Below are 20382 nucleotides of genomic sequence, written 5' to 3'. Positions count from 1 at the left end.
CTGCACTTTGAGTGCCTTGTCACTTGGGATTCAGTGGAAAGGATGGTATTAATTTTATGGGGAGGATCTGGTGCCTCAGAGAGTAGTGTGGAGGCCTTGGTAATGGTATCCAGGACATATCTAGCCATATGTGCTTGGTAGTTGAGAGGTCTTACAGCCAGAGTAGGGGAGGTATAAACTTTCTTCCCTATTCTGTCCATGAATTTGCTGTCTTTAACTGTGGGATAAACAGCAGTCAAAGGTACTTGCCTAGATGATTTGTCAGCAGAGACAGCAATAACTGCTGGGTCTGCTGGTGGATTCCTAAAAAGGAATTGGGTTTCCAAAGGGACCTTGGAAAATCGGTCCGGATGTTTAGAAGCTGGTGGTTAAGAGTCAGGGGACTGAGAAGCAGCCAAGAAAGCATCTTGGAAGGCAGGTAGCAAGGGGGCCACTGCTGAAGGTGAGGGTTGTTCCATTTGTAAAAGGTTGAACTACCTTTTCTTGGTGTCAGATACTTCAGATGCCTGTTATTTAAAATGCTCCCTCATGAGGGAGATTGTGTCTCCAAAGGTAATTTCTTCCCCTGGAGACTCAGGAGTAATGGAGTCTTCCTCCTCTGAAGTGATGAGATATTTAGGGGACTCTATTTGGAATTCGTATGAAACAAAACCATCTGAAGAAGAGTAGTATTCCACTGATACCTGTAAAGTTGATTGAAGTGAGGGGGCTGGTGGAACCTGTTGTGTCTGTAAGGCCTGAAAAGCCTTAAAAAGACTGAGAAAAAACTTCCCATCCAGGAATTGGTTGGGGTTCAGGGTGTTTAACTTTTTGCTTTTTCTTTAAGGGAGTAGCTGGTGGGTAGAGAATCATAGCAGACGTCTGCCTCGGTGGAAGTGAAGGAGCAGGACCCTCCGACTGACTGAGATGTGGTTCCCCTCCACCATCAGGATCTGATGGCTGAATAGCCTCAGTGGACGTACTAAAGGTTTCCGCCAACCCAGCTTCCTCCGAGATTCACAGGCCTGGCTTAGAAACAAATGTCTGGGAAGATGCCGGGCTTTCATCAGCCTCAAGAACCTTCTCTGATGCCTGAGGCGCAGAGTGGGATTCCAGCCTAATTTTCTTGGCCTTCTTCCACAGTGGCTCTTCAGATGGGTCTACTCCCCGTTCCATACTGAGCGCAAGATGTCCGAGTCTCTGATTTTCCAAATACAATTTAGTGCAGCAAGATGGCTGCGAAGTGTCTTCGGGATGAAAGAACTGCAAAAGGGGCAGGACGCATGGTCATGGGCCTCGCCTAAGCAATAAACGCACTTTTCGTGTGCCCTTGTGAGGAATTTGTCTCCCACAAGCACACTTCCCCTTTCTAGCTGACATGTAAGACTTAACAATAATCAAAGGCAAAGAAAATAACTGACACGCCACATATCTGTATTGGTAGAAGAAATGGTCTGGTCTGAAGACTTAACGGTCATCTAAAAATGCAATCTGCTTTCGAAACCGGCAAACAGGAGTCTGGCATTCATTGCAGCAGGAAATTTTTGAGGAGGGTGCATGCAGATGTCACCTTTATTCCCTACGTAGGTTTATGGCTCTGGCAAGGGACGTCACACGTACCCTCCAGAAGCAAAGACTTTGCTATACTGGCCGGAAGGCAGCATTGCTGGCAGCAACTCCCTACTGTTATCAATACTGCAGCATGTGAATAGAAGGACATACACTGTCAGGCTTCCCATTTTCATTCTTGCCCTTTGAAATGGTAGAATACTGAGGCAACAACCCTTTGAAAATAATGTATTCTTTCTCTCATAGGCAATAACCCTTTGATAATTAATTTGTTATTCCATTCCTGCAAGGTTTTAGAGCCAAACATGGCACATTTCTCCAATTTGCATCTAAATGCTCTACCACCACACAAACAAAATATATGGCATGAGTGTCTTGGGGAATGGTTGTGCTAGTGATCCGCTCCATCTTTCTTGATTCCTCTCTTTCTGGCTGCCTGCTCCACGTCCTGCTTGACATGCAAACATATCTAATCGGATTAAGTTCTGCATTTGCCTATGCTTTAAATTAAAAAGAAAGATCTCAAGAATGCCATTTCCTACAGATCCCTGCAAGCTGTGATAGCATGAAAGTTAACAGGCTTGGCTATGCTAACTGCTACCAGTCCTTGGCTACTATTACCCATCTTTTATCTTATATCTCAAGAACGCCAATTCCTACAGATCCCTGCAAGCTGTGATAGCATGAAAGTTAACAGGCTTGGCTATGCTAACTGTTACCAGTTCTTGGCTGCTATTACCCATCTTATATCTTATATCTCAAGAACACCAATTCCTACACATGCCTGCAGGCTGTGATAGCACGAAAATTAACAGGCATGGCTACATTAACTGCTACCAGTCCTTGGCTGCCATCTTTCATCTTATGTATGTGCCACTTAACTGAAATTTTTTTTTAATTATTTGCATATTCTGGTCATATGCTGCACATTGCTGGGTCGCTCTTACTATTCCTACCATCAGTTCTGAGCTGTACTCTGACAGTAGACCACCCCTCTTTAATCTCTCTCTCTATCTACTAATAATATGTGACTGTAATGTCCTAAAGCCTACTTGTCTCCCTTGGCTCTCTTAATTTCCTCTTTTGTCCACTCCCCAGTACATTCCCTATTGCTACCTGCCTTATATCTTTCCACCCACATATATTTAACTCTATTCACTTCTCTGCCATTTTAACTGTCCGAACTAAGCTTTCTACTGTCTTCACTCTACTTCTCTCTCTCTCTCTTTCTCTTCCTACACCTTTCTTTTTTTTCTATTCCCCGCACTTTCTTCCTCTTGCACATCTTCATCCTTTTAATTCCCAGATTACTTCAGCCTATTTAAAGTGTAAACTCCCTGTCCAACAACCCTTTCTTTACACTCAACAGCCTTGAAGTAACTCTAACTTTTAGTACTTACTGATTGTTTCTATTGGCTCATGATTTCTGGATGGATTAGGTCCAACCCGCTCAGTTTGCCTTCACTTGAGCTCACTCTGCTCCCCTAACCTTCCTCCAAATCCCACCCACACTACATCTAAACTTAAACATCAGTGACTCCTCCTCATGTTTACATCCAGCCAACCCTCAATCTCCTTTTTCCCTCAAATTTTTCTAGACGCCTCCCCCATTTCCACTCCCACTAGTCTACACTCACTTTCTATACATTCACTATCAAAATATCCACCTATTACTGTCCACCTGCTATCACACCTAGACAACTCTCCTTACTGTCAGTCCCAAGCATATCCTACAATGCACTCACCAAATACGCATCATCTAATCCTATCACTTCTCTCCATACTCCTCTGTCCACTTGCACATCTCACTATCCTGAACCCCATCTCCTTCTCATCTCATTATTTCACCACCTCCACCTCTCATCCAACACTTCTTGCAAGCTATTCAGATACACCTCCCAACCTTTATCTAATAAACCCCCTCCAATAGTACAACCCAAAACTCGTACCTCTCACAAACAGGGTCCACATAACCCCATCAAGCTACAACATAAATTCCTTTCAACAGCTCAACCCAAAGCTCAAACAAAGTAAGAGCCTTTATCTTATGTATTTATCTTCACTACTCTGCCTCTATTAGGAGACATACACCTCAACCAAGGCCCTACAACTTCCAACATGTCCTCACCGCCTCTTAGAACTAATTCACACAAATCCATTCCATGGAAACTATTAAAATTCAAAGTATTCGCAGCAAAATTTCCAGTTTTCATGCTTGGATGGCCATCAACGAACCTGACAATTGCCATCACTGACACGTGGTTAAAGCCATACATTAAAGACTTTGAATTTCTCCCCCTAGGCTTTTCAGACCATCAGATCCGACAGACTTAACAAAAATGTAGGTGGAGTAGCACTAGTCTTCCATAGCTCATTAAAGATAGTACCTTACAGAAATCCAGTTCCACAATTCACAAACCCAGACATCACCTTTGCTCTCCTAAAGGTTAACAGCGAAACACATTTTTGTATCATAGTTCTCTACTCCTTGGAGACAATATCCATCTACTAGAAGAAATTCTAGCTTAGACCTCTACCAACATTAAAAATAAAACTGTTATCCTAGGCGACGTAAATATTAACTGGACGAACCCCAACTCCCATAACACTATTATTAACCAATTCAACTTTACCAAACTCATAAACATGCCTACCTGACCTAACAAGTATAACACCTCTTGATCCACCCTAGACTGGACTCTCACCTCCCACACCAATAAAATATCTGGAGCAGGCACCCTTCCAAACACAGTGAGTGACCACCTCCCTGCCTATATCCACCTTGTCCTCTCAATCCTCCAAAACCAGCACCTATACAAACAGACAAAAGATCCAACACTGACATTCTCACAAATATTAACAGGTTCATAGGTAGGTACTAGGCTATCGGCCCAAGGGCCTAAGTAAGCCTAGCCAATACGGTTCCCTGGCTTATGCCACCCAGAAAGTTATTTTCCTGTGCCCCCTGTCGAGCAGAGCCACAGAAGTGATCCCTGGGGTGTATTTCCTATTTCCCATCCACTTATCAAGATTTTTCTTGAAGACTGCTAATGAGGAACTTTGCTTGACATAGATGGGTAGCTTGTTCCAGAGTATGGGAAATGTCTGGGACAGAAATCTATAATTCCAGCATGTCCTGTTTATTGTGGTGACAAGGTTTAGGTCCCTAGAGCATGTAGGTCAGAGGGATTGGGATTTCTTTAGGTGTAGCATGTCTAACAGCTCTGGGTTTGACATAGCTTTATATGTTAGGCAGAGATCACCTCGGAGCAGGCGATATGCTACAGAGTAAAGCTGGAGTTTTTTGAGACGGTCAGTGTAGGGCATCTGCTTGAGGCCAGTAATCCTCTTTGTGAGGTACTTCTGTGGACTTTCCAGCTGCTGCAGATGTCTTGTGAGGTACATTCCAAAAGGGGAGTTGTACTCTATAATGGGTCTAATGAGTGTAGAGTAGAGGGGAACAATGACCTCTTTTTTTCCTAGATGAGAACCCTTTTGTGATGAGGTGTGCCACGTAGAAAGATTTCCAGACTACTGTGGCAATGTGATTATCAAAGGAGAGACTACTGTCTACCTGGGTCCCCAGGTCTCTTATCACATAGTCTGCATTAAGTAGACTGTTGCCTATGTGGTAGTTCAGGGGTATATTTTTTCATTGAGCTTGAGGCTATGGCTCTGACACCAGGCATCTGTCTCAGTGAGGCCCTTCTGTAGGATGCCCACATCATTTGGGGACTCAACTATGGCTCCTAGTTTGCAGTCGTCTGTGAACTTCATTAGCCAAAGGCCTTCTGGGTTAGCCTGTACTTCAGAGAAATAGACACCAAACAGGAGAGGTCTCAGGACTGGACCCTGTGGTACTCCATTTGTCACTGGTTTGAAGTCAGATTTAGAGTCTGCAATTTTTACAGTGTGGGTTCTGTCAGTGAGCCAATTGGCAACCCATCTTGTGACATAGGGATTTATACCTAGTTTAGTGAGTTTAGCTATAATTCCAGAATGGGGGATGGTGTCAAAAGCCTTGGCGAGGTCAAGATAGGCTGTGTGAACCACCTTACCCTCATCTACAGCTTTAGTGACTGCCTCAAAGAAGTCGATCAGGTTCAGGAGGCATGATCTGCCTTTCACAAACCCGATCTGGGTGCAGTCTAGAGTTTGGAGGTTACCAATGTCTTTATGAGTTCCATGATGATACGTTCCATGGCCTTACAGACCAGGCCCGTCAGGCTAATAGGGCGATAGTTCCCAGGATCAGTGGTGGCTCCCCCTTTGTGGAGTGGGATAACTGTTGCTGTGTGCCATTCAGTGGACACGAAGCCTGATGTGAGACTATGCTTGAACATGGTGTTCATTTGTTCTGAAGTTCTTGTAAACCGCAGCCTGGGATGTTGTTCGGTCTCACGGATACTGTGTTTTTGGCTTTAGAGAGTGCAGCTTTTACCTGCATAGTTGTGATTATAGGGACGCTGCATTCTTCCTGTATAGATATGGGCCCTTTAGGGGGTGAGAGGGGGGTAAAGTTAGCACTGAACCTATCTGCTAGGACGTTGGCAATATCAGTTGGTTCTGTAATTTTCACGCCATTGTGCTGTAACTCAGAGCAGATCTGGATTTTGCCATTGAGATTCTTGACATAGCTATAGAATGCTTTGTGGCTGTCCCTAGAATCAGTGGTGATTTTGTTTTCGTAGCTAGCTTTGGAGGATCTTATAAGGTATCTCAGCTTCTTACTGAGACTGCCCAGGGAACTCCTCCATTCATGGGATTTTACTCTTTTGCAACAGTTTCTTCCTTCTATTGTAGAGTTTGCTTATGGCAGGGGACCATCAGATTGGCTTTTTTTTTTTGGAAGATATTGTTTTGGTTCTGTTTGGGATAGCAAGATCCATGCACTTGTGTAAGTGCTTATAGAGTGCATCTGTGTAGGATTCAGCAGTCGCAACTGTATTGTCTGTCTGCATGAGTGTCATGAAGTTCGCCACTTCTGTCTTAAGAAGCATGAAGTTGGCTTTGGAGAAATTTTTTACCATGATTTCCTTAATGGGAGTTGGGGTGGGATGTGGATATCTAGGGTGATTAGCTTATGGTCGGATCTGACCAACGAGGAGTTGACTTCGGGTGTGGAACACCGGTCACTCATGCTGGTAATGACTAGGTCTAGGATACTGTTGCCCCTGGTGGGGGTGTGGATAAGTTGATCCAGGGTATTGGAATTTATGAATTCCAGAAAGCAATGAGTGAAGGAGTTGGTACAGGAGTAGTTTTCCCAGTTAATGGTGGGGTAGTTGAAATTGCCCATTATTAGGGTGTTTGGTCAAACCCTAATATTTTCCAGTATATCAAGAAAAGAGGAGTGGGAATCCTGGGGCATGGTCTGGGATCGCAGTTTTGCCCAGAGTTAGTTGCCCTTGGATAACCACAGATGCATTATGCTGAGCAACTAGCCTGGAGGTGTGGATATCCTTAATGATTATGGACACACCTCAGCCTTTGGTGTTCCAGTCCAGGTTATGTGGCCGAAAAATGTGGTATGAGTTATAGCCTGGTAATGCAGGGGTGCTATCTGGAGCCTTGAGAACCAGGTCTCAGTCACTGCACAGATATGGATGTTCTCCATTTTACGGAGTGCCTCGAGGGAGTGAATTTTGAGATTTAGACTTCTAACATTGAGTAGCATTACCCCTAGTTTTTGCTTGCCTGTTCCTGTTACAGTGGTGAATTTGTCATTTTAACCTTGCCTAAAAAAGGCACTATATAGGGCAGGAAGAGCCTTAGCCAGTATCCGGAATCCAGGGGTGACAGGTGCAGGCCATCTCTGTCAAAGTATCGTGGTCTGTCGACCATGTCGTTCCAGGCAGACAGATACTGGTTCCCCTTAGAATGACACCAGAAGCTTAGCCAATTGTTGAAGTCAATAATTTTGTCACTAAGTGGCACTTGTTAAAAATTCTCCCACTAGACAATGCAATAGATTATTTCAACACTACATTCTTGGCCATTCGAAATAGCCTTGCTCCACTCCGCATGAAACAGGTCAGAACTAACTATGCTCCTTGGCTAACCAAATTCCCTAAAAATCCGATGCATCTTAGAGATAAAACCTGGAAACATTATCAAACTAACAAAAAACAGGGCATCCTAGCTCACTTTAAACAGCTCTGTAATCATGTAGAAAATGGTGCTTAAAGACAAAAAGTCCACTATACAGTCTAGCCATAAACAAAACCTCCAGAAATTCTGGAACTCCATTACCTCTCCAGAACCCAGGCACAAAAAACAATCTTTGTCCTCACCCTGACAAATCTGCACATAAATATTGCTTCCCTCTTCAACTCATTCTTTAAAAACCCAATAGCCGAAATTACCACTACCTTCTCTCACATCAACAACATAAATAACACTTCTTCACCAAAAAAACTCCCCACCTTCCCTTCCTCCACTCCTGAACCCTCCCTCCACTCCACCCCTAGTTTCACCATCAATCCCTTTTCTACTACAACTATCAAAAGACTACTCTTTAAGCTCAAACCCTGCTCTATCGCCCCAGACAACTTAACCCCAATATTTCTAAAGACTGCAGCTGAAGCCATTGCTTACCCTACAAGTATCTTAATCAACAGATCCATCCAAGAATCCTATGTGCCCAAGTTAAGGAGGGTCTATATTAGAAGCTCGAAAGCTTAAAAGAGTGAACGTTCTTTTATTGAGCTGAAAACATCAACACTAGTAAAGAGCGAAGACACGAAGAGCGATTTTTTTTTCTCAGGGAAAGAATCGCTGCGCCACCAAAAAAAAAAAAAAAAATGCAAACACAAAATAAAGTGGGGGGCTTCACCCCCACCCCTCTACTTAAATATACCAACTTTGAGATCGCACAACAGTGGAGGAAATGGCAAAGTCCCAAAAATGGCCCAGAGATTTTTTTCCCTGGGGGGGGGTCACTGTTCCATGTCTTCGCTCTTTAGTGGTGTCGATGTTTACAGCTCAATAAAAGAGCATTCAGTCTTTTAAGCTTTTGAGCTTGTAATATAGACCTAGTTACAGAAGAAAGCCTTCATTCTCCCTCTTCACAAGGAAGGCAAAAACAATAATATATCTAACTTTTGACCTATCGCTATGCTGTTCCCTATCTCTAAGATCTTGGAAAAGTACATTCACCTTCAGCTAATGCCCCGCCTACTTCAGAATCATCTCCTGTCTTCCACACAACATGGTTTCAGACCTGGCCACAATACCACCACTGCACTCATTTCCTTCCTGGACACTATTAACAGAGCCCATGATAACGGCAAAATAGTTGTTGTTGTTGTGTCTTTCGGCTTATCCCGGCTAGGGGTTGCCACAGCGGAACTCCAGTCCGCTAATGTTTGGTAGTGGATTTTTACGTGTCGAGTTACCAGCCCTGATGCACAACCTTCAACGAAGGCACGCCCATTCACGCATGCCTCCACACAGAAGACGCTCTAGCTGAGAATCGAACGTGACAACGTCTTGCTGTGAGGCGACAATGCTACCACAGCACCACTACCGCGTGTACAATAACGGCAAACGTATCTACTAAATTCTTAGATCTTTCAAAAGCATGTGACACAGTTTCCCACACACTACTACTCTCACAACTCTCCTACTTGAGACTATCCAACACAACTCTTAACTGGTTCTCAAACTATCTAAGATGGACAACAAGCTGTCAAATATCAGAACTCTATCTTTTCTCATCTCCACACCACTACTGGTATTCCCCAAGGCTCCATATTTGGTCCCCTCCTATTCACTAAATTTCCACACATCTGTGACTAATGGGGCCCTTATCCAATATGCAGAGGACTCTGCAATTGTCTGCACAGCAGACACTATCTCTCAACTCCAACTTAAAACCCAAGCTGCCTTCTCCACCACTGAGTCCTGGTTAATAACCACCTAGCCCTCAACCCTAATAAATCCAAGATCATGCTTTTCACCCCCAAAACATCTACCCTGTTAAACAAAGCCATGTTTAACATTTACTCCCAAACTAAAGCCCTAATAAAAACTGTCAGCCAAACAAAAGTTCTGGGAGTAACCACACATAAATTACAATTTGTTATTCATCTACAACAAAACATAAAAAAAAGTGAAAAACTTTGAATGCTCTATAGGCACAACCAATTCCTTAGCCCCTCTTCCAAACAATTGCCTCTACCTACCTACTTCCTTCCATAATGTATGGCATCCTGCTACTCACCGGCCTCCAAACCACTCTAAAAGCCAAACAAGACTTGTTATAATAAAACTGCAAAATTCACAACAAATTCCAAAATCTCCTCCCATCATTGTACTGCTCTTCTCCCCTAAAATGGCTCGAACTTGCAAACTATCTCAACTATCTGCAGCTTACTATTATTCACAAACTTATCTTTAAACCTTCTGACTGTCCTGCCCTTGGTTCCGTCTTCACTTTTTACCTCCCAAATATCCGAGAATCAGCAGCTTCTTGAAGTTCACAAACCTAACCTACCAACAGGCCAACTTCTCTTCTACTACTCGTTAGCCAAGAACTGGAATGCTGCCCCATTAGCTATCAGAACAATCCAAAATCCCGCTCACTTCAAAACTTCTCTCCACACTTACCTATCTTCCACCTGGAACTGTTCCTGCACTCAGCCCCCTTGAAAACCTGCCTCACATGACTCACTCTCCCCTAAACTCTACACTGTTTTATCTATAATTTCTCTATAAAAATACCACTGTACTGCTAATTGTGCTTACAAAGTCAGTAGTCCATTTATTGTTAAGAAATGCCATACTACCATTGTATATACTTGTATATAATTTTATTTGTACTGAATGTGATTACAACTCTGTTATTACTACATTGTTCAGGCAATGCCATACTACATATGGACATAATTTTATGTTAAATGTACTTTTTATTGTACTGAGGAGATTTTATTCCCGGGCCAAAACTGAAAACAGGCTCTATATGACTCGGTGGACTTTCACGGTTATCAAACTACAAATAAATAAATGAATTTACAGAACCCAGAGGCCTTTTCCTTTTCCATAGTGAAAAAGCACTCTTCAAATTGAGAAACGCCAGAAAAAATATACCCAACACTGAAATACAGCTAACAAACCCAAAACTGTTAAACAAATAGCAACTTCATAGGATTAGGAAGGATCTAACAGATAAATTGTTTTTATTTTGCAAACACTGCTCACAAATCCACAAAAATAAAAAAAAGATCTGACATAAACCTCTAAAGAAATGAGAAAAGGAAAAGGAACAAAAACTTGCAGGAAAAAAAGCTTTCAAAAATTGCAACATATGAACCTGAAAGCATGTTTTGATGCTTCCTGAAATGAGTAAACATGATCTGGAGATACAGTGAGATGTGGAGCATTATGGCATCTGAGATGGCCTTAAAGATGCCGTATGACTGCTTTCTTGTGGCACAGCAGTCCTACTGTTGAAATGAAAGGACTATTTTATAAGAAATCAGGTAATCTTCTGATCACTCATTCAAGCATACATGTTGCACCTCCTACAATAAGAACTGTGCTAACTAAAACGTCTTCAGTAGATACATTTTTGGGGTTTGTATGTTAAAGAACAAATGCTATCAGAAGTATATTCAGAAAAAAACATTACAATCAACTAAAAAAGTGTTTTACTGTATTTAATTTCTGACTTGCTTGTCCCATACTGTAGATTATGTTAACCTGATGTCTACCAAACGAGACATGGTACATGGAAAATGCCAGATTCAGTTTTATTATGTTTAAGTTCCCTCAAAAAAAAATTAAGTTAAGGGGAACGGGGATCCTATCAATGCATATTACCTGATCAAAAATAAAAGGAATCGGCATTTATTTCCTTTGCAACTCCATTTTTTGCACTTGTTATTGCTAACAGTTTTGGGTTTGTTAGCTGTGTTTCAAGGTTGGACCTATGGCGCATTGATCAATTAATCACCATGGGTTAAAATTAGTGGTTGATGTAAAAAAAACACTAAGTTTAGTGGGCTCTGTCATGATATAACTTGGGTAATGCACTTACAAAACAATCTACCTCCTTGTATCTGCATCTGACAGCAACTCTGCTCTGAAATGCACATAAAATTGCAACAAAACTTGATAAATGAATGGAGAAGCAATATTTCTTATAAGTTTACTTGGTAAAGCAAGGTACTGCTCATGGAGCAGCTGATCTGGTGACAATATTTATGACCTTCATTTTTGAAAAGCAAACATTTAAAAAAAGTGTTCCATGATAAAAACTCACTGTGCCATTTTTGCTGATAGCCGTGTTGTCCAAATAGATGTAGCCACCGATGACATTCAGCTGAATTCGCAACAAAACTACGAGCATGCATGTACTGTACACAGCTACGATGCTTCTAGTAAAACCTTTAAACAAAGAAAAAAATAGAAAACTATTAAACATGCATAGGCTATAAAGTACAGCAGCAGTTATGAAAACAATTTTATAAACCGTGCAATCCTGAAGGTTACAACTTAAAATAACACTTGAAAAGTCATCTAATTTATCGTTCTTACACAAGGTAAACCAGGGTGGACAGGAGCCTGACTGAAGCATTTACACTGCTTGGGAGTACGGGTGCAAGTAGATGGAAGGCCCAAACTCTACTGAACTTACCAGACATTTGCAGCTAGCTTTCTAGCAGTACCACTCTCCTATACCTGCTCTGACAACTTATTGCAATGCTCCACTGAAAAAAATCCAATTTCAAGTCCATACTTAGCTATACTCCTTCTGTTGGCCTTTTAAGCTCTTTGCTTCCAATATCTGCCTTTCCTTTTCAACTTCACTCTTCCTATTTGTCCAGTGTTAATATGGTACATGCAAATGGCAAACACACTGCTCATCCCTCTTCTACTGTCAACATGCCCCAGCTGTCCAAATCTTCTAATATTTAAACCTCTGCACTACGTTTCATCATTTTAACTCTGTTACTCAATTTCTACCAGCCTGATGCCCTGTTAGCCAACAGATCAGGGCATAGTAAACCAGACGCAGGTCAAACAAATGGCCTGTAAAATGACAGGACTTCATTAGTCACTCTGGAATCTACTGCCTAAACTATGCATTCCACTATCCGATTGGTCTCACTACTGTTACGATTCACCTCCTTCTCTCACCTGCTTGTTCACCCCTCTAGGTTTGCATGTTTTTGAAGACTATCTCATCTAAGTGGCTATTCCCATACATTTGCTCTTTTCTTAACATTCAGTCACAGATACCTCACAGAGTAGAGTGAGAAAGTAACAAATGATAAAAAGTAATGTTGCAATAACTGCCTCTTGATGAACATAATTCCTTATTATACCTCTTGGCTCTTCCTCTTTGCAAATATAATGAAATAGTCAATAAATCAATTTTAGTAAAAAAGTGTCAGACGCCACTTGCCTCACCTATACTTCCAACCTGCAGTTTGTTATAGGTATCGATGTAGATCAACCTCTCTGTTTGTGGCCACCAAACCAGTCTTGAGGCCGTCAACATATATGAAGTTGCTCTTCATTATTAGTGTGATCATTGGTGAAACATGCTAAACAGGACTAGTTCAAACACAAAATCCTATGGCACTCCACTTCATACTGACATTTCACTAAACAGTATTCCATCACCAGATGTCACAGTCTTGATTCCAGTCAGGTCAGCTAGTTTCTTACCATTGCTACCATTTGTGTCCCATACCCATACCCTTTAACATACAACAACCATCGGTGTAATACCATCTCACGTTTCTTGCTGAAATCCAGATCCACATCTCCAAATCAGCTGTGACCTAATGGCAGGGATGGCGCACATACCTCTGTTGTACGCTGACCAGCTACAAGTGAACTAGCACTTAGGATCGATACCACCATGACATGCAGAATTTCTCCCATAAATGTCCCTAGGATGTGAGAATAAAAGACCTATAACAATCTCCTTCCTAAACCTAACTTTGTAAAATTAAACTAACATCAAAACGTCCTATTTTGTGACACTACTCCATTTAACCTGAGGACTGCAATATTCTACCAGAGGCTCATTAAGCACTGCAGAAAAACCAAAAGCAACATAACAGCAGAAACAAAATTCAGGAAATGATATTAAAGAATTTTGATTAAAATTAAGCAGCTTAACTTTAACTCTTTCATCTCAACAGTACCTGAGACTTCTTCAGATGCTCAGCTTAAGTTAGACTAAAAAGTTAGACTAAAATGCTTCTGTTACATGGTGACTGGATAGTCACAAGACATTTCAATTAATCAACCAATGTAGTCTATTTAGTAAAATACATAACTTTAAAATATTAAGGCCAATCAATGAAATAAATAAATTATTACTACTAAAACATATTGAAAAAATCTAAATATAAAATATAACTATATGAATATTATGGCCATCCATCCATAACCCCTTTCACATTTTTGCACATGTTCAGATGTTGCATATTATCTCCTCAGGGCATTCTGATTTTTTTCTCTCTACTACATCACTAGTAATGTATCCATTTGTCCACTATCCATCATGTTGACAACATGCCTCTTTGCTGCCACCTTTGTAACTACAAAGATGATGAACTCCTTCAGTTTGTCTGCTGGCATGTAGTTTTCAAAAATGTCATATTGTGCTAATTACCCCATGGTCTGTAAAGAAACAAAGCGATTTTATTTTGCCCATTCCCCTTCCCTAACCATCCTTCCTTATGGCTGTCTTAGCTTGCTGGATGAATTTTGCCTGAATGTGGTACTTGTAAAGACCCATAGTTTATCAACTTTTTATGCATTTTCTTCTCTTAAATAATCACCATTTCCTTTAGACAGGACATCTGCCTCGTTTTTCCTCCTCTCCTAATAAAGCCTTTCAGTCCTTACCTCTCTCTTTCATTAAAGCATTAAGTCCTCGTTGTTTTCAGTTCTAGCTTATCTTGAGCTTGGTCTTGGTCTAACTTTTTCCCTTAGCTTAGATGTGGATGCCTCTCACGTCATTGCCAGAAGAATTAAAAGTTCTCTCATGACAATGACAGTCCTCATCTTCAGACATGCATGGACAGACTCAGCTCATGATCCTTGCACATGCACGGACAGACTCAGTTCATGATCCCTGCACTACTATACTTCTGTACATCAGGTGGTTCAGCATCAGCACCAACATCTCAGCGTCCTCCTCCCTTCACTGTTCTCATTATTATTAACCTCTCTTGTGGTGGACTACAATGATACACCTCATTTTACTCCCTTGCTCTTTCTATCCTTTCTGTACACCACTGAATCAAGTGTCATTATTTCCTAGTCTATAACCAGGTTTGCCTTATGTTTGTTAATCCACCACGTACATCTCTTTATACATGTAGACCAAGCAAACAGCTCATTTTTGTTTATGTCTAGAAATCCGTGTATGTCACCCTTCAAGCCTCACTATTTTCCACTGTCTCCTTTGTTGCAGCCACTTCTCTTGCCTTATAGTTCTACACATTGGGCAGTTTCCTAACCATCAGAAATAATGCCTCCCCACAAATTACATTTTGAAGAAACTTTGCTTGAATATATTTCTTGTAATCCAGCTTTCTGAATTACCTTCTTATTTATATTTCTGCACAAAGCATCTAACCCTCAAGCAACCACAAAATTATTTAACTTGTCTCTCCTTGTACTTAATCCATGAGATGGTGTGAGAATAGAAGAAAGTGAGCAACACAATAACAAACTTCCCTCAGTTAAACTGTTCCCTGCTGTGCCATCTTAACTGTCAGCAAACATAAAATCACTCTCTCTCTCTGTGAACCAAGTGAGCATTAACTTTATTTTCTCACTGCATTCAGCAGGACTTGATTTGACGTACCACAGAAACATGGAATAATTTTTACAAAAACTAATCTTCTCTACCACAACTAATACTATGCAAAATGGAAGCTCCCAATACTAACATACTGGCTGCTTGCCTCTTCAGGGCTTGCTTACTTCGTCCATCTTTAGCAATATCTTTGACCCTTCTCTCAGAAGTTTAGCTGGATAAACCATCACCCTGGGTGGGTACTATGAACCAGCACCTCACCCCTCAAAAACAGCATTGCATTCATTGTAATAAACCCATCGATTTGCTTCTAGCAGTTAGATATACACCCCCAAACTCTTGTATTTAAAAAAAAATGAATGTTCATCTTACAGAGACACCGACCAGTTGGTCAGATGCACACCCCCCCAATCCAGCCATTCAAGTCCCATTTCTGTGTCACTGCCTCCAACCATCCTTTAACATACCCTGATTACACGGAGTGCTACAGCACTCATGCTTTTAGTGTAAAAAAAATCTCTCTTTTTTTAAACCGTAGCAAACTGTCTGCTACAAATGTAAAAAACAGTTGCTATTGTTTATACCCTGCTCACATGAAGCACTGCAAAGCTCAGACTTTAGCATTTAAAAAAAAAGCAAACTGCTTGCTGCAAATGTAATAAACAGTTGTTATAGTTTATACCCTGTCTGCAAGGAGAGCTACAGTGCTCAGGTTTTAATTAAAAAAAAAAAAAAAAAGAAAAAGATGATTTTTTTTGTTGAAGTACAGCAAACTGCTTGCTAAATGTAGCAAGCAGGTGCTACAGTTTAGATCATACACACAGCGCTACAGCTGGTATTGCATTAAATAAGATATGGATCAGGTGATCACACCCCCAACACTTTGCACCCAGGGCAGTTGCCCCTCTTGTCCCGCCCTAGCTAAGCTAATGCCTTCTTTTCTCCCTTCCAGCTACTGGATTCTTCCTTTCTGCGCATACTGTGCCTCAGATCATTTGTTACTACCATAACCAGCTCTCCAATTCTTCCTCAAATGCTATTCACATGTGTGCAAAGCAAGAGTGAGACAGAGTGTGAATGAGTATCTGTGTGCATATGAAGGGTACCTCCCTTCCTACGACATATACACACACAAACATGCACATTATTCAAATGTCATCCAAGGTGGGTTTTGTTTTTTTTTTACTACCAAATGGTGAAAGTTGTGCAGTGTAAAAAGCACTACTATTAGCAGACAAACAGAGCTAAGTCAGTCCACCTCCGTCAATACAGCACCTGAGAGGGCTACAATTCTATCATCACTGACCTCCCAAGAGAGTGACTGAATATATCCTATGGAACGTCCAACCACTGTCTGGAAGGATAGACTTCATGAGGTTCATGCCGGTCCCTCTGCATCGAACTGGGTGCCTCTACTGCATTTTCTTTTTAATTGTAGTGGTGGTACTGGAACAAGTTTACTGAGTGACTAGTGAGTATTCAGTTCTTCAGTCTGAACCATTTTTGCTCCCTCTCTCTCCCATCTTTTGTGCTAACTGAAAGGTTTCAAGCATGGAACTCATTGAGAATGACAAACAACCAGGCAGGGGACTCACTATTCACTAACACAGTGGGAAAAACCTGGAACCTGCTTCCAAGGGAACTCACATCCCTTTCTTCCAACACTGCTTTTCAAAAAATACCTTAAAGAATACCTTACTACACACTGGCTATGTCTGCTCTAACTCCAACTAATATCTAAATCCCCATCTCACTCTCCCTAGACTTTTCTGCTCTGTTGTTCTATTACGTTTACCTGGGTTAACCAGTAACCTTGCCTCTAATTAGTATTTAACAAGATTTCCTTCTTAGTACTTTTTAAGAGTATTCTTACTCTAAATATCCTATTCTCCACTGTACTAGATATAAATTATAATCTCTGTACATCTGTAAACAAGGAAAAAAAAAAGAAAAAAATATATATATATTTTTAACTCTATATTCTGTTTGCTATTTGCATGTAATATTTGATATGTCACTGCCTATGCTTGGAGCTTTTCTCCCCGGGCCTCTACTGAAAATGGACATATATCCAGTTAGACTAGCCAGGTCAACAAATGTAAAATAAATAAATAAAATAAATAAATAAATAAATAAATGACTGGTTGGGAGATCAAAGAAAGTCTGGTCACTAGATATGAAGGAAATGAACTGGCTCTGGATACTATCCAGGTTTGTTCAAGCCATGGACATATTCACCATCACTGGTAACTGGCATGAGAAAAAATACATATCATAAGCTATACTACTGTAGACTTCTGGACATTAAATGCCATTGTTACTACTTCAGTCGTTGAATACTGTTGAATTGCATCACACTCATACAAGGACCTCACAAACAGCTGATGTCATCAATAGAGTTTACTAGGTAAGTAGGGAACAGAAGCACATTGCTATGTCTTATGTCTCTGTTACAAAAGAACCAAGAAGAAACCAAGTTGAGTGCAGAGAGGGGAGATGGATTAGCAAGGCAGGTAGACAAGATCTTTTACTTTAACTTCTGGGATGTTTTATTGTGTTTAGTGAGCTCTTACGAGCTTTTGTCTGTCCAGTTAACCCATTCAGCATCTGACCTACTAGTGATGGCCTAATACCAGGTTAGTCAATGCCCAGGAGTAAGCCAATAAATGTTAATAATAGCTGTTACAGAACAAAGGGGTTCTGGGAACAGAAGAAACTAGTAAGAAATGGTACAGAAATAAAACAAATCTAGATATAGTCTACTTTCGTACATAACATGTAAGGTATTTCACAATAAAAAAATATGCAAAAATACGGAGTTGGCATTTTCAGTGCACAAGTATTTATCATAGATGGAGATGGGGGGTGTTAACAGGCTTCAGCATTTTTGAAATCAAAAAGCTGAAAAATTCACTGTTGGTATTTTCTAGTGTAGAGCTGTCCAACAAGCACAGAAACTGAAATGTTAAAAGCTTAATTTCCCCCAACAAAAGTGAACAGACACTGTTCTTCTTGACCTATCATTAAGTCAGGCTTTCTCAGAATGCACTTGGACAAAATCACCTACATAACTCTGGCCTCACAGCAATGAGGACAGCTTCAGCAGTGAAGGAAATTATGCTTTTAATCACAACAATCAGTAACTGGATCTGAGGAGTTTTTCTTACAAGGAGATCAGTGCTATGCAGGGTGGCCATGGTGGTACAGCGGTTAGCATTGCCACCTCACAGCAAGAGGTTCTCCGGTTTGACCCTTAGCTGGGGTGCCTTCTGTGTGGACTCTGCATGTCCTCCCTGTGGTTGCGTGGGTTTCATCCGGGTGCTCCGGTTTCCTTCCACATCCCAAAGACATGCTGCAGGTGGACTGGACACTTTAAATTGGGCCTATGTGTGAGTGTGTGCATGTGTGTGCCTTTTGTGGAGGGTTGGGCGCTGGGCTGGCAACCAAGCACTGTAAAACTTCACTGCCAATCATGAGCGGACAGGTGATCCACTGTGGTGACCCCTCACAGGGAAAAGCCGAAAGAAGAAGAAGAAGAAGAAGATCAGTGCTATGCAAGTCACAGTTCTAGAAGGGTGAGGTGGTGAACAGAATGGAAATAAAACTGCCTTGTGCAATAAAGTTAATTCTCGGTATCCAGTGTCTTTCACCATGATAACATTTGTGCAGGTAAAGCCAGTAGAAAGCATTTCAAGTTTACCAACCAGCAATAAAAGGAAAAAAAGAGTAGCAGCAGACAGACCAACAAGGACTCAAACTAAAAAAGCAAAGAGCTTATAAACAAACTCAGTCTCCACAGTGTATGTAATGATGTGGTGAGACTGATACTGGGGAATCTATTTTTTAATCACTTATCCAAGTAAATGAACACATCAGCGAGGATCCACTTGGGTCACAACCCAGGGTACAAGATTAAGGGCAAGTACAACATTTATTTTGGTTAACTGGTTATGTTGACCCTTTTCAGCCACAACCCAGGACACAAGGCAAATACAATTGAAATGAAAAAGCAGCTACCACAAAACATGTACATAGCATTAGAAATTCAAAACACACAAAAGCATAACTGTTAGTAGCTAACCTGAAGTGGACAACATTGAGTCTTTAGAAAAGAATATTATTTAGAGTAAAACATAGCATAAAAATTCATAGACAGTGTGTGTGTAAAATCCTTAAAGTTAGGTAATTTAAATGTGCACCTCAAGGAAGTATTCTGCTGAAATAATCAGACAGAATAAGTACTGTTACCATGATGCCAACAATGAGAAATATGCCCTTAAGAACTTAAGCCAAGATTATTTCTCTGTTTTAACTTGTACCCCTACAACAATTGCATTTAAACTCTTCATTAAGATTTTTCAAGTTTTTCTTAAAATTAAGTGACTGAATAGCAGTAATCTTGTTGGGTAGACATACCAGGCAGCAGGGGTTAGTTTTATGAATGATTTTTCACAAGAGTGTCAGGGAGAACTGTGGTGATTTCAGCTTGAGGTTATCATTATTTCTTAGCAAACAGGATGCCACTCTAAGTTGATTTGTCTGGACAGGGAAGTATCTTTCTTTAAGCAGCGTAATGATAAGAGAGTAATAAGCAACTAGCACTCACTGTAACAGTAAGCCATTTTGCTGTCTACATCGTTACGCAGTGATGTTCTCTATTGCACTTACCATTATGCTGGATCTTGTTTACTCATGTCTGCCTGCTTGAATGACAAGACTGGTGGTTGCCAAGTACCAGCATAGCAAACTGCTCTTTTCTACACTCAACCTCCCACAGTGCAGTGCAGTTTGCTTGCCTAACACTCTATAATACATACCAAGGTAGAAAAAACAGAAAAAAAGAAAACTAAGAGAAGTGTGACTGACAGGCTTCAGAAGTCTGTAAGATCGGTCGAGAGTCCTGAGATGACAATTTAGAGGGAGTGGAGAGATGGTTACTGAAGTGCAAGGACATGGATAATCAAAAATCCAACATTACGGTAAGTGCATAACTACTGTATCTTGGATTATCCAGTTTGTCCAGTTCACTGGCGGGATACAGTCTC

The 20382-nt window shown here is 41.0% G+C and overlaps 1 protein-coding gene across 3 annotated transcripts in view; it reads right to left on the bottom strand.

The window, feature by feature from the left end:
• Positions 1-20382, bottom strand: part of PEX3 (peroxisomal biogenesis factor 3) — a 988587-nt gene that overhangs the window by 681653 nt on the left and 286552 nt on the right. For all 3 annotated transcript variants that reach the window (XM_044060125.1, XM_044060118.1, XM_044060109.1), the window contains exon 5: positions 11813-11937. In XM_044060125.1, coding sequence (XP_043916060.1) covers positions 11813-11937 — 125 coding nt within the window. The remainder of the gene's footprint in view (positions 1-11812; positions 11938-20382) is intronic.

The sequence above is a fragment of the Protopterus annectens genome, chromosome 1.part0 (assembly GCF_019279795.1).
Source record: "Protopterus annectens isolate FY-2018-M chromosome 1.part0, PAN1.0, whole genome shotgun sequence".
Taxonomy (NCBI): domain Eukaryota; kingdom Metazoa; phylum Chordata; order Ceratodontiformes; family Protopteridae; genus Protopterus; species Protopterus annectens.
Note: the sequence above shows the minus strand (reverse complement) of the source record. Positions and strands in the feature narration are given on the sequence as shown.